Source organism: Zingiber officinale, chromosome 2A (genome assembly GCF_018446385.1).
Source record: "Zingiber officinale cultivar Zhangliang chromosome 2A, Zo_v1.1, whole genome shotgun sequence".
Classification (NCBI taxonomy): Eukaryota; Viridiplantae; Streptophyta; class Magnoliopsida; order Zingiberales; family Zingiberaceae; genus Zingiber; species Zingiber officinale.
The window spans coordinates 121,905,216-121,919,938 of record NC_055988.1 but is presented as its reverse complement, the minus strand read 5'-3'; the positions used below and the strand labels follow the sequence as shown (position 1 = coordinate 121,919,938).

Below are 14,723 nucleotides of genomic sequence, written 5' to 3'. Positions count from 1 at the left end.
CGGTGGCTATGGGTCGTTGAAACGATATGTAGAAATGAAGCACCCGACGGAATATGGACTCGACCGTTCTCAAACACAATTATCAAGATTTTCTTCAACTAGCGGTAGTACCGATTCCGGTTTATTTTTATATTCGGATAATAAATTAAGAGAATCATTAGCTAAATTTGTTTCCGTAGAACATCTTTCTTTTAGTTTTGGATCTAAATGCACATTTGAAGATTTTTGTAAAGAATCTCTTAATCCATGTGCTAAACGTGTTCCTAGGACTACACTTACTCGTACAATTAAAAAATTAGTAAAACAAGGAAAAAAGAATTTAATTGATGAATTTAGTAAATTAGATAATAAAGTTTCTTTATGTTCCGATATTTGGAGTGATCATTGAAACACATTCGTATATGGGTGTGACTTGCCATTGGATCGATAACTCTTGGAACCTCCAAAAAGATTATTAGCTTATAGAGTTTTGATGAATCACATAATGCTCATAATATCGCACAATTATTATGTTTAATTTTAGAAGAATATGGTTTAACTCATAAAATATTTTCAATATCATTAGATAATGCTAGTTCTAATACCGCTTGTATAGATGATCTAAAATTTGTTTGTCAACCTATTATTGGAGGTTTATTTTTTCATATTCGTTGTGTATGTCATGTTTTAAATTTATGTGTTCAAGATGGTTTAAAAATTTTAGAAAGTTATATTAAACCAATTAGAATTGCAATTTCTTATTTATGGTCTCATCCATCTATAATGAAACAATGGGGTAGATTTTGTAAAATTAATGGAATGAGACCTAAAAAATTTCCACGTGATGTACCAACACGTTGGAATTCAACATACCAATTATTACAAGATTCATTTCAATATAAAGAATTATTATGTTCATTTTTTGCACAAAACACTAATACTAATATATATTTATTTTCACAACAATGGAATATTTGTAGTAGTATTTGTGACTGCTCAATTAGTTTTAGAAAATTTTTCTAATATAGTATTAGTTTTAAATGAACATATTAATAATGAATCTTTATCTCCTTGCATCTTAGCTATGAAAACTAAATGGGAAAAATATTTTTATTTAATTCCTGAAATTTATTTAATTGTATTTGCTTTAGCCTTTAGATCCTAGATTTAAATTAGAAGTTTTACAAGAAATGTTAACTTTATATTATGATGCTTTAATTTCAATTAAAGATTCTTCTTTCCCTGATCCAGCTAATATTATATATAATGTTAGAATTTATTTATATGATATTTATAATCAATATTATGCAAAATATGGAACACAAATTAATATTTCTGAAATTCAACAAACTACTAGTAGTAATTTAAAACTTACAAAAGCACAACTCTTATTAAAAGAACGGACAAAACGTCCACGAGGATCCTCAAGTTCCACACAGGAACTTGAGAATTATTTTACGACTTCTTTTGATTTTAATGAAGCAGATAGTGAAAACTTTGATATCTTAAAGTGGTGGTCACAGAAGGCTCAAAGCTTTCCCGTTCTCTCCGTGATCGAAAAAGAAATTTTAACTTGTCCAGTGTCTGGAGCAGACGTTCAGTGCCGACGATCAACTTTGTCTCCCGACTCATTGGAAGCCCAAACATTACTGGACGATTGGACCAGAGCGGAGAAAAGAATCCAAGGAATACAACTTTCAGATGACGAAGTTGAAGATTTTGATACTGAAGGAACAAATACGACAAGAACAGGAAATGGAAGTGAATGAAAATGTAAAAGAATAAAAATGTAAAAGAACTACGTGAGCTTTGATTCCCCTAAAGGAATACGTAGGCAATTTAAATAAGTGCAAGCCCTTTTTTTAATAAATTTTAATTTCTAATTTTTAATGTTTAATGTTTAATTTTTAATTTTTAATTTTTTTTTAACATATTAATCTTGAACCGTGAACCGTAACCGTCTTGGGCGGTTAAGGTTAAGGGTTGAACTGCTTGGAACCGTCGAACCGGCGGTTCCGAACCGTCAAACCGTCGGTTCCGAACCGTGGTCAGGTCTCCTACTCAAGGAAAAAAAAAACTCTTATTTGGGGATGTCTTAGTTTTGAATAAAACTGTTATTAATATTAGTTTGATTTTTTTTTAAAGGACCAAATCTCACTTTTGTCTTTTTTTTTATAACGCAAGTGAAAATCAATACAATTGTCGCAAGTGTAAACAAAATATTTTAAGAACCGCGTTCTCAAGTGGCATTGCCTTTCTGATTTCACTGCGCACCAACAGCCAACAGAAAGACAGCCAAGCTCTCTCTCTCTCCTCTCCCTCGATCGCAGCAGCTGGAAGACAGAAATCGCATCTCGGGGGAGGCGGCAGTCAGATCTCCTCCCGAACCCTATCTCTGTCTCCCCCGAAGACTGCTGTCCAGGAGAAGACGGGTGTTCACTCCAATTCTCAAAATGGAGGCTTTTCCTTGCGCGATTTGGCGGCGGCCGATGACCTGATCGCTGGGTTTTCTTGGACAAGGGTACCTTGTTGCCTTGTTTGTCTCTTGTTTTCTCTTGCAATTTAGGTCCTTGAGGAACTTGTTTGATTGGATGTGTTCGATGATTCGGAGAAAGATTCTTCCTTTAGTAGGATTTCGTGTGGGTTTCAGTTAAGATTTGGATATCGTCGTTTTTTTTGCTCCGCTTCCTGAATGTTGTTAGATAAAAATCGTGTTTAGTTTTCGAGGACGTGGATTTGATCAAAGAAATAGAACTTTTCCTAATTTCCATTTATGCCTTGTGATGTATATAGTTCATGAACCTTAGATTAATACTTCTTGCTGCGTTTGGCGTTCGAATGCTGTCATCAAGCCTTTTTTTACTGGCAATGTTTATCGATTGGCCATGTTTTATGGGGGTTCCATGTTGCTCAGATCTTCGGAAAGGTTAATCTTTCTAGTTGTTGTTATGCGCTTTTCCCCTTTCGCACTCAAGTTTTTCGATGCTTACGCTTGCTGGCAACTGCTCATTAAGTTTATTTCTATTGCATGCATTGATTCCTTGGGCTTCCCGGAGTCATTTATTTTCTCTTCGTTTAAGCATCATCGGTTATCCCGTTTCACCTTTCGACTGGCAACGTCTTAGCTGGATCTTGATTCTTGGGAAGATCTTATTGCGTTCGCCTGAGACAAGTGGGCTTCCTAATGTCCAAATGCTTTTCGCATGAGAAGCTGATCTGTCAATTTCTTCCAGAAACTTTTCTTCTCTCTTGTGGTTTTAGAATTGGAAATTTCAGCATTGTTTGTTCAACAATTGTTGTTTGAATAATTCATCTATGTCTAAGTTTCACCGATTGTGCAGCAACAGATAATGTTTCTAGTTTTTTTTACAGTCGGTTGCCTGTGTTTTCAACTTTTCCTCCTTTTTTCCTTGAATGCAGGAACATGAAGTCAAGCTTAAAGAAGGGGAAGAAATCCTTCTTGCCTTTTCGACTAAGTAGAACAACCACGCATTTTTGTTTGTTCCCACAAGTTAGATTAGGCAGCCAAACATCAGGAGATGCCCCAGTTTATCTGAATGTTTATGACTTGACACCGATAAATGGCTACATGTACTGGGCAGGCCTTGGGATATTTCACACAGGTGTTGAAGGTACTATTTACTAATACTGTTGAAAGAGTTTTTATGGATACACTTATCTATAAATGGGTTGCTTTATTAAAATTTTAATAATGAAAATTCTTCGATATTTGCTTAAACATTCATAAGTTTCCATTAATGTGAATACATGGTATATGTTTATGGACATTGCATTCAACTCATTGCACTCTTCCATCTGATAAACTACAACATATGTTGGTTAATTTTAATTGGTTAAGATAATGTTGACTCTGTCTTCTCATATTTGTAGCTATACCTTGAATTCTTTAGTTAGATATGTAAATGATCTAGTGTTTGATAGAGGCTGCTTTCGACCCAATAATAGAGTACCCAATCATAGAGTATCACATTTGAGAATGAGAAAACAAAGGGGGGTGGGGGAAAGCAATACCATAATACAGTTAATAGTATTTACTTGGGTAAACTGATAAGCACACTTTATAGACAGTAGTGGTGAGGATTTCAGCACAAGCATATGTCTGAAACCTGCTTGAGAACATCTTACCTAGGTCATGGTGTTCAAATGACTTGCCTTCAATTGTCTGGCCCTTCAGGTAAGATTACAATTTATTAGGTTTTGTGTACCTACATAGGCGCAACGGTAAAGTTGTTGCTATGTGACCAAAAGGTCACGGGTTCGAATCCTGGAAACAATCTCTTGCAAAAAGTAGGGTAAGGTTGCATACAATGGATCCTTCCCCGGGACCCCACATGGCGGGAGCTTCGTGCATCGGGCTACCCTTTTTTTTTTGTGTACCTACATAGGCCTGGTGATTCAAGTTCCTCTTTTCTGCTTGTCAGATGACTGCTAAGTAGTTTAAGTGCCTTTCAAGAATAAAAAAAGTTTCCTTTTTAGGTGGAACTTGCATGCATGATACATGCTGTGTCATCAAGACTGCCTGAACCAAGATGGAATTTCAAGCTTCACATCTGCTTCATTGCAACAGAACTGGTGTAAGAATTTACTGATAGATTACTCCCTTACAAATAATTGCTTCTAGATGTTGGGTAACTATAGAGGCACTCTAACCATAAAATGACAACAAACAAGTATTGTTTTGGCTTATGTCTAGAAGTATGGCTCCTTTCCTTGGCAAACTAAGGCCTTGATTACTAACCAAGAAAGTCTATCTACATTATTGGTTCACATCAAAGTTACGACTTACAAGGGTATTTTTGATAAAAAAAATTCAAAGCAATATATCATAAAATCCAGACAACAAGATCACACTGCATATTTTGCAAAGGATCCAATCAAAACATTGTAAAAGATCACTCAATGTTACTAAACTAAATACCAAAACAAACTATTTTGGTACGAACAGGAAGATCTTTTCTGTATAATAAAAATTACATAATTTATGACTACAGAAAAATCTCAGTGCTTGATTACCTCTGTATATTTCCTTGATTTCTGATTGTTTCACTACCTACGAGTGAATTTTACAGAAGAAGTCTTTTTTCCTTGAGTTTCTCTTAAGATTCTTGATTTATAAGCATTCTCCTGTCAGCTATTAATATCAAATTTACCTCTCTATTTGAATATATTCTTGCAGTTCATGGGGTCGAATATGCATTTGGAGCACATGATTATCCAACAAGTGGAGTATTTGAGGTTGAGCCACGCCAATGTCCAGGCTACCAATTTAGGAAATCAATATTCATGGGGACAACATGTTTAGACCCTTTAAACATTAGAGAGTTTGTGGAAATTCAGTCTGGAAGTTACAATGGAGACACTTACCACTTGATCACAAAGAACTGCAACCACTTCTGTCAAGATATCTGTTATAATTTGACTGGTAACTCTATTCCTAAATGGGTGAATCGACTTGCTAGGATTGGTATAGCTCCCTCCAATTCAAACTGTGACTACTTATCTTCAATAAATTCTGTATTTATGGTTGCCCTAAACTGTTCCAGTTTGTTTCTGTAACCTACTAAACGTGTATAACTCAAAATTAATTGACACTTAACTATGCTGTGTATGAAATTAGATTAAAGAGATTAGTAGCCACTTTAAAATTATTTTTGAAAGAAGGGATTCAATGATATCCTAATTTATTGGCATTATATGTGAATTAAGATTAGGGAAATCAATTGAGATTGGTGGAACAATCCAGATTTCAAGTTGTCTCAGAAATGAGATAATGCTGAGTCAGCTTCTGCTCAATCATATAATAATAGCCACAGGAACAAAATAAGTATTAGGAACAACCATAAATTGAAGAAATTCAAGCCAAAAATTTTAGTGCCAGAAATGTGAAGCAATAAGGGACATGTGCAATTGTACAAAAAGGAGATAAAGGGGATACACTTGTTGCTTTTACTTTTAATCTACACCCACTCACAAGTGTGCAGGCACAACCTGAGTAGAAATTTTCAGTTTGTTTTTGTCATGTTAGAACTAGTAGCATATACATATACAGAGCTTTGATTATGTATTTCCACTTAGTCATTTGCTTCATAAAAAAAAAGATCCATATGCATGCAATGAAAGAACATGTTTGCCCCTTGTTGCTTCAAGGTACATAGGTCTCTTTCTTCTATTATTAATCATGTCCTTGCTTGTATTCAGAAACTTTGCTTGAACCTCAACGTAAGAGCATCCTTAATTGGATAATTAATATGAATTTAGCAACTGAATCATTAATCTTTATGCTCAATGTCATGCAATATATTATCTATCTTATTGACATACTTAGTCCCTTTTGATGAATTTCTTCGCAGGTTCCCTCTGTAACTTCATCCTACCTGAGCCCCTTAAAATAACTGCTGTTCAACATGATTCAGATTCTCAAACAGAGGATGGTGAGAAACAGAGATTGACGACTGCTTTCAGCTGTTTATCTTCAATTTCGATGAATCACAGGCAGCTCTCTACATCTTCTTTTTTCATACCTTCTTTCAAACAATCCCTTCCACACCCGGAGTTAAGGAGGTCCAGTTCTGTTCCTATAAAGGATGCATGAACACAATCTCTGAACGAGAGATCTATTTCTATTAGGAAAACTTGTCATGATTGCCGATCATCAGACAAAATGACAAGTGACAGCCTATAGTCCTTTAAGATTTAGTTTGTTGTATAAGTTTGTAGATTTTTGGCAAATTTTCCTTTTTTTTTTGAGAAATTCTAGCTTGGTACTGGAAATTTCAAAACTCACTTTAACATCAGAAGTTTTAAATGTCTCAGTTGGGCCCTTGAAACTAATAACTATCAAATGCGTCTTAGTTTGACCTTGAAGTTTCAAATGTCTCAATTTGATCCTTGACCCTTGACCCTTGAAGTTGCCAGAATTGTTGTAGTCGAGGAGATGGAAACACATGCATGATTTGTGCAATGAATTCTTGACTGTATCCTCCAGTTCATCAGTTGTAAATGATTTTAAATAATTGAAGTGTTCTCAGTAGAGTAAGTTTCTCGGCCAGAATCATAAACAAATGTGATGATTTTATATCCATATCTACTTCTAGTCAAAGTAGTGGTGATATTTTACCCTGAATAGTTTTTGCCTTTGTGATAGGCAAGTGAATTTTTTTCATTTGGGTTTTGGATGCTATTGCTGTTGCACCTATGCGATTGGATCATTTGGGCCAAGTGACACATTTGAAAATTTCAATGACCTTTGTATAGAGCTCTGTAGCTTTGGTCATCATAGGCTTGTTGTCTGGATTTATTCTCAAACTTTTAGAGTAACTGTTGTGCCCCCTTTCCTGAAACACTAATTCCTGATCCATTTCAATTGTTCTAAACATATTATTCATTCTTGCTTCAATGCAACATGAACAACTATTTCTAAACAGGAACTGTCTGTCTAATTCTAAAGATAAAGTAGGCTAATGCAAATCATGTTTGGAAAATACCTCTTCAGTAGCAATAGAAGCTCTTTGAAACTCTGATGCAAAGAGCATATGAAAACACAGAAGTCTTGCTTTATCAATGCCTGTATAGGTTTGATGTCACATCACATTATGTAGATATCATAGGAGAGTTCAATTAAAGTTGCTGATTATTCATTGTCACCTCATTTTCTTCATTTGATTGCCTTGTCAAACTATACTGCGTGCTTTAACTACTTCAATTTTATGACTCAATGCTCGGAATGTCTTTATATTGCTTCAGTCTTTAAGAATACTTTAAGTTGTTCTGGTCAATATGAATTCCTATGTTTACCAAACAAGATTTAGGAAAACATAGCATTCTCTTTCATGCATCTGTTTTGGACCTGCATTCTTGAAGTTGGTGCAAGATAAGTAGTTTGGTCTTGACAAGTAATTGCTTATTTTTTGATGACTTGTAGTTGAGTAGTGACTTGCAAGAAAGTAGCAACCACACAGTCACACTCCATGGGCAACCTTTGAATTCTTTTTTGTCCCTAATTGTATAAAGCTCTAGCAATCTTTTAATTTGTCATCTAGAAGTACTTTATTGTGCATGGCTTCATGCACCACAGTCAAGAGATGGTGCAGTTCTGAATTTACTCAATAGATGAACCAAGAGGAATCGGGTGATAAAAACATAGAAAATGCCTCTAAAATGTTTTGTATTTATTATTCTCTCTATTTGATGCCTAGGTTGCTCTAGAATCTCTATGTTTGAAAGACCAAAGTAGGTATTCTCTAATATATTTTCTTTTCAAATTGTTTGTTGGGACAAAATCAAAAGGTAGCTCTTATTACCCTTAAAAAAAATAGCACTCCATTTTTAAGAATACCAAAATAATGATCCATTTAATTTTTGTATCTTGCATAGATTTTTATTTTAGTAATTTTGCTCAAAACTACTATAATTTATAGTAGGTTTATTTAAAATTATTATATTTGTAGAATAATTTGATCAAATATGGAGAGAATAATTTAGTAGAAATTAAAACCTCAATTTACAATGATAACTCAAATGATGTAATAAACAATGATAAATCCTTAAAACCTTAAAAACAGTACAAATTGTTGCACTCGTTATGCATGTATATCATGTTGGCTTCTACTTCCACCCCCGAATCTCCGACCGAGAAGGATGAGCTTGTGCTGCCGTAGCTTTTCTCGATGTTGTTGCGGCCGGAAGCTCCTCCATTGATGCCTAACGATGATAGCTTCCTAATCTCCTCTTTCACTTTGCAAAGTTTCTCTCTCAGTTCCAACACCTACAAATGTTCGAAATTCTACAAGTAAATCAACATATTTAATTTGGATTTATCATATCACACCAAACTTTGTTACCTGAGCTTCAAGTTGGCAATTCTCGACGATGAGGGCACTGTGGGCTGTCTTGAGCTCATTGTGGGTTGCCTCCACTTGCTCGGTCTTGCCCCGGGCTCGTCGGTTTTGGAACCAAATGGCGACTTGCTTGGCCTCCATGCCGAGTTTAGAAGCGAGGAAGGCCTTTCGGCTAGACTCCAGCTTCCTCTCATCCTGAAAGCTCGTCTCCAAAAGTTTCACTTGTGCCTCGCTCAATCTTCTCTTCTTTCCCTCCTTTTCCTTCACCTTCCTCTGTGGTTGCTGCCGCCATCGCCCTGTCTGGCTCCCTCCATGAAAAACAATTAATGTAAGTAGAATACTGATTTGAACAAAGATAAACAAGAAAATATATAGATGAATAATTACTTTGAGAGGATAATTCTATAGCCGAGACAGAGGAAAAACATGGCATCTGTTGTTCCATTAATACAGATTTAACTTAGATCGAGCAACAAAAATACTGATATAATCTTTCTTATTATCTCTCTATATATATATCTATAAAATAAGAAGGTCTGGAAATTTAAGGGGATCTCCAGACTTATTTATAAATGTTCGGAGGCGAATAGACGTGTTGGACGGTAAAGGCAACTACTTTATTAGTTCTTAGTGCCTTATCTTCTTTGAAATAAATTCACTAGCAATAGACATAATAAGAAGATAATTATTAAATAGGAAGATGATAAATTGCTTGTAACTAAATGCTTTTAAGTATTTCAGATTAATTTTTTGTAGAAGGACGAAAAAGTTGACAGAGATATTCATATAAAATACACATAGAATAATTAAATTTATTAGATAAAATAATATATGGTTGGAGATTTTAAAAATTTAGTTGAATTTAAAATTGGACATAATTTAAATTCAATTTATAATAAAGATGATATGGACGGATAATTTTAAACTGTCAGCAGAGGTTGGTTTCTGCCAAGTGATGAAGGTAGTTTATACAGTGTTGACGGAGCACGCTGATCGGCCGAGCAGCACGAGCGGGCGCAGCAGATCAGAAAGGTCGACCGGGCAGAAAGGCTGATTGAGCGGGGCAGACAGGTCTAGTGAGAGGTAGGTCGGGCAATTTGGTGTCGGGCAGACAAACAGGCAGGTCGGGCGAAGTAGACTGGCCGAGCGAGAGGCAAACTGGGCGGACAGACAAGTCTGGCGACAAGCAGACCATGCGAGTAGACAGGTCTGGACAGGCAGGTCGGACGAAGCAGACCGGCCGAGCAAGAGATAGACAAGTCTGGCGAAAGGCAGACCGGGCGAGCAGACTGGCCGATCGGGTGAGCAGACAGGTCAAGCGAATGAAGAGATCGATCCGGAAAACTGACCGAGGCCTGCGACTAACGCAGTTTCCTTGAAACAGATTCGCCCACCTCCGACAGTGCTTCGAGATTTACTCGGATTATCTGTTTCCCAAGATACAACGGTTGACCATGATTCCACCAAACACTAGTGGTCACGACGAACTGAGAGGCACCCGAATGCTATCACGGGCACTTTGAGAAGCAGGAGTTGCACGACAGAGAATGAGAGAATGAAGGTGGAGAGAAGCTTGTGTTGCTGTGTGTCTTTTGCTTGTGATAGTAGCCTCCGTATATAGGAGCTCAGATCAACGACAATATTAATGGTTGATTAATTACCATTACTTTGCCAAACAGTGAAACGCCAATGACCACCATTTCACTCATTATTGCTAGTCAGTTACACATCAGCAAAAAAGTTAAAAAGGTTTACGTGGTAAAATATTGATTGTTCTCCTTGGGTAAATTTTGCGCTAATCGGTTCTACATTCGACGTGCACAAGTCGTGCCCGCCGACACGTGAGAGAAAGTCTCTCCTCATACATTTGTTCACATCCTCAATACATATGAATCAATATAAATCAACCAACATAGCATAAAACTCTCAATATGAGACTAAAATCCTATTCATAATGGAGTCTCTTTCCTCTTTCACCTTTTTTTTCCATTCATTTTTATTCAACAAATATAAAGAAATATTGTGCTATATATATATATATATATATATATATATATATATATATATATATATATATATATATATATATATATATATATATATATATATGTTCTTTATACCCTTAAGTACTTCTAAAGTTTAAAAGGGAATAATTAAATCTATTATATTCTATAAAACTAAATGTTGAACTGTGAGTACAGAACATATGAGAATTATAGATATAAGGATATTAAAGTAAATATGTAAATATATAAAAATGGATATGTGTTGTTGTCATTTTTTCTTTTTATTTGCTTGCAAACTTGTTTTATAGATAAATTTTCTAATTTTTATTATTGATTATTTGTTTATCTTTGATTATATCATATTAGATGAGATAATTTTATATATGTCTCTTATATTATATCATATTAGAAATAAGTTAATTTTTTTATATAGATAGAAGTAACAAATTGTTTTTTTTTTTAAAATAGTTTTAATACTTCAACAAGATGATTTACTTGTTTGATTATTCTAATAATTCATTGACTTTGATTTTCATTTAATTTATTTTTTATAGTAATTTTTTAATACAAAATTGATGTGCAAAAATAGATAAGGGTTTTCAAGAAAAAAAATTATATATAATGATAATTGTTTTTATTTGTTTAGTGAAAAAAGGAAAGAAAAATTATATATACTAGTGCGCATTGCGTGTGTAATATAATAATATATAAATTATTTAAATTTTTGAAAATCTGAATTGTTTGGATTTTCTAATGTCACCCTTATAAACCAAGAATTAATTATTTGAGTAAGATTCGTCAGACCCATACTGACTTAATTATTTGAGTAAGATTCGTCAGACCCATACTGACGCTAGAGAATCCAGCAACAACAAACTACTGTAACGGGTTTCTCTATGCAAAAAATTATTTTAATTTAATATTATACTTGTCTTAGTAAAAAGACTAAGAAAAGTATATTTTTTAACATCGTCGGCCTAAAATATTTATAGAAGCTTTTTTGATCATAGTATTGTCAATTCCAAGATATGGGACTAAATAGTGTTGGGACCTTAGATGGCTAGAGGGGGGTGAATAGCCTCTTTGAAAAACACTAAACACAAATTTCTTCAAGAACTTTGTTAGCACAGCGGAATTAGAAAACTAAAACAAGAAAGCACAGCACACTAACTCAGAAATTTACGAGGTTCGGGGATAACTTGCCCCTACTCCTCGGCGTGTCTGTAAGGTGGACGAATCCTCTTGATCTTTCGGTAGATCACACCCCGGAAGCTATCCGGCTAAAGGATTCTCCTTCTCGGTGGAGTAACCTCTCCACAAAGTCTTTAACAACAGTAAGAAATTAAGCACAAGACTTACAGTAGTGGCTCAAGTGAAATGATCAAAGGAAGCTCACAGCCACAATCAGCGAAGAACAAGCACACTGCTTCAATCTTCCAGAGAGTTCTTCTCCCCAGTGTTTTTCACAGCAAGAGCACAAAAAGCATTATCACGAGAGCCTCTCCTCTCCACCTTCATATGCCTCTCTGCTCTGTAACGGATCTCTGCCAAACCTGCAGCAAATCCCTGCAACCGTCCACGACGTCGCCAATCACGCTTCTTCCTTGTCTGATTGTCTCAGCTCCCACCAATGGCATCCTCGTTTCCACTGGTACCTCTGAGCTTGAACCTATCAGCACAAGTCAAGCTGATTTCGACCAAACGGCTGCCAGCAGATCGCAAACGAGACGTTGCTACCAAAACTGGTTTGTCCGCAGCGAGACACAGCAAAAGCTTTTTCGTCGCCTTCTACTAATGATCCTTAATTTGAATTCACCCAACATCAAGTAATCTGTAACCTGTAACTTCGAGAAAGCTTACAGCAGATGGTTAGAAACGAAATAGGTAAAAGCAATTGCGAATCAGAAACAATAAGAGAAAGCGCATGCAAAACAAGCCATACTGTGGATCGGTCAGCAGACCGATCCACGCTTCTATTTATCGTCACTGATCGGTCTGGTGACCGATCAGGTGCTTGTCTGATCGGTCCCAAGACCGATCCACCCCTTCACGCGAATCTGCCACCGAAGCCTGATCGGTCTGTGGACCGATCAGGACTCAGCTGGATCGGTCCGTAAGACCGATCAGTATCCACCCAGCGCTACTGAGGATCATCTGATCGGTCCCCGGACCGATCAGTATCCACTCAGTGTGCTACTGAGTGTTATCTGATCGGTCCCCGGACCGATCAGTATACACTCAGTGTGCTACTGAGTTTTGCCTGATCGGTCCCCGGACCGATCAGTATACACTCAGTGTGCTACTGAGTGTTGCCTGATCGGTCTGCAGATCGATCAAGCAACTGGATCGGTCTACAGACCGATCAGCCGTGCCACTGTGCCACTGGATCGGTCTGCAGACCGATCCAAAGCTGTGAGTCTCGAGTCAAGCTTCCAAGCTTGCTGCCCTCACCCCTGACGGTCCAGAGAGCGTGCTACCGAACCCTCTCCGACCATACATGCCAAGCTTCCACACTTGGACTTCCCAATTGCCTGGTTTCACTCACCAGGACTTTCCAATTGCCTGGCTTCACTCACCAGGACTTTCCAACTGCCTAACATCCCAGTTAGGACTTTCCCACTGCCTGGCTTCACTCACCAGGACTTTCCAACTGCCTAACATCCCAGTTAGGACTTTTCCACTGCCTGGCTTCACTCACCAGGACTTTCCCGTGCCAAGCTCCTCGCTTGGACTTTTCCCAATCAGGTCAATCAGGTCAACCAAGTCAACCTTGATTAGTAATTGATCTGAGTTAATTTAATATCTGATTCAAACTTAAATCAGTGTCAACATCAAAACAACATCCAGGTCAGACTGTATCAACAATCTCCCCCTTTTTGTTGTTTGACAACACAATTTAAGTTTAGATCAGAAAAACTCTCATATCCATAATTTCAGGGAAATTAAGATCTCCCCCTAAGATGGATATAACTCAGTTACCTTCTCCTCTTCTTTTTTTTTTTTTATATTGATTCAAAGAGGTCAAATCGTCTCTAAACTTAATTATTCTCTCCCCCTTTGTCAAACACCGAAAAGGTGTAAAATAATGAATAAGACTGACAAGCACCTCCCCCTTTTAACCAATAACGCCTCAATCTTAATCCACATAAAAAAAATACGGTATATGAAAAACAATGGCATATGAAACATCATAAGTGTATCATGAATAGTGAAGCATCATAAATAGCATGAATATAAGAAACACAGCTAACATCCAGTTCAGATAAATGTATCAAAGACATAGTATCAACAAAACAATCAAAACATAGAGATTGTCAGCCAACATCCTCATCAAGAGGATCATCCGCAGCATCAGCTGGAAGAGTGGAATCCTGAAGAGGCATGCTGCTGCCTGAGGGTAGCTCGCCCGCGGAGTGCTGAGGAGGTGGATGGCCGGCCATCCATCCTAGAAATGTCTGATGTGTCGCCAACTGCTGTCTCTGTAGAGTATAGAAGCGCTGATCAATCTGGAGGCGCAGGCCATCGAACTCTGCAGCCACCATCTCCTCGTGGCGGTCAAACCGGCTCTCCAGCTCAGCGATCTGCCAGCGCAGATCTGGATCCTCCTCGCCATATGCAGCAGCAGCAGGAGGACGAGCAACCTGTCGTGGAAGTGGTAGCTCACCCAGTGCCCTCCCATCCTTCCACCTAACCGACCCATCCTGACTTAGGATTCCGGACTTGGAAAACGCACGTTTCCCAAGTCGACAATCTGCTGACCACTATCCTCCCCCTAGAGACGTCAATACCCATGGACTCGAGCCAATCAGTAATTATATGCCCAAAAGGCATATAGATGTTGTCGCCGCTCGGTTCGCTATGGGATATGATAGACATATAG

The 14,723-nt window shown here is 37.1% G+C and overlaps 2 protein-coding genes across 4 annotated transcripts; one reads left to right on the top strand and one right to left on the bottom strand.

Moving 5' to 3' along the window:
* The first annotated feature begins 2,236 nt into the window (after window positions 1–2,236).
* On the top strand, window positions 2,237–7,036 carry LOC122042139 (deSI-like protein At4g17486). Of its 3 annotated transcripts, none has more exons than XM_042602097.1 (4): window positions 2,237–2,500; window positions 3,400–3,611; window positions 5,177–5,422; window positions 6,351–7,036. In XM_042602097.1, the coding sequence occupies exons 2-4, from the start codon at window positions 3,404–3,406 to the stop codon at window positions 6,590–6,592; spliced, it is 696 nt and encodes a 231-aa protein (XP_042458031.1). In that variant the 5' UTR covers window positions 2,237–2,500; window positions 3,400–3,403; the 3' UTR covers window positions 6,593–7,036. The 3 variants fall into 3 exon arrangements, with proteins under 3 accessions (XP_042458031.1, XP_042458030.1, XP_042458032.1); XM_042602096.1 differs by having other exon boundaries at window positions 5,177–5,464; XM_042602098.1 differs by lacking the exon at window positions 2,237–2,500 and adding an exon at window positions 4,477–4,574 and having other exon boundaries at window positions 3,475–3,611; window positions 5,177–5,464.
* A 1,435-nt stretch (window positions 7,037–8,471) lies between these two features.
* LOC122039967 (homeobox-leucine zipper protein HOX12-like) lies at window positions 8,472–9,376 on the bottom strand. The gene is made up of 3 exons (XM_042599370.1): window positions 9,225–9,376; window positions 8,841–9,145; window positions 8,472–8,764 (listed from the first exon to the last, which is right to left on the bottom strand). Exons 1-3 carry the CDS (start codon window positions 9,280–9,282, stop codon window positions 8,552–8,554), a joined length of 576 nt encoding a protein of 191 aa, XP_042455304.1. The 5' UTR covers window positions 9,283–9,376; the 3' UTR covers window positions 8,472–8,551.
* Between the last annotated feature and the right edge of the window lie 5,347 nt (window positions 9,377–14,723).

Bases quoted from the DNA above. Each gene is read 5' to 3' on its own strand.
- LOC122039967 (XM_042599370.1), bottom strand. From the start codon at position 9,282: ATGGAACAACAGATGCCATGTTTTTCCTCTGTCTCGGCTATAGAATTA. The intron at 9,146-9,224 runs GTAATTATTCAT...TTTTTCATGGAG, and splicing joins TATAGAATTATCCTCTCAAA to GGAGCCAGACAGGGCGATGG. The intron at 8,765-8,840 runs GTAACAAAGTTT...GAACATTTGTAG, and splicing joins ATTGCCAACTTGAAGCTCAG to GTGTTGGAACTGAGAGAGAA.
- LOC122042139 (XM_042602096.1), top strand. From the start codon at position 3,404: ATGAAGTCAAGCTTAAAGAAGGGGAAGAAATCCTTCTTGCCTTTTCGA. The intron at 3,612-5,176 runs GTACTATTTACT...ATATTCTTGCAG, and splicing joins ATTTCACACAGGTGTTGAAG to TTCATGGGGTCGAATATGCA. The intron at 5,465-6,350 runs GTATAGCTCCCT...ATTTCTTCGCAG, and splicing joins GAATCGACTTGCTAGGATTG to GTTCCCTCTGTAACTTCATC.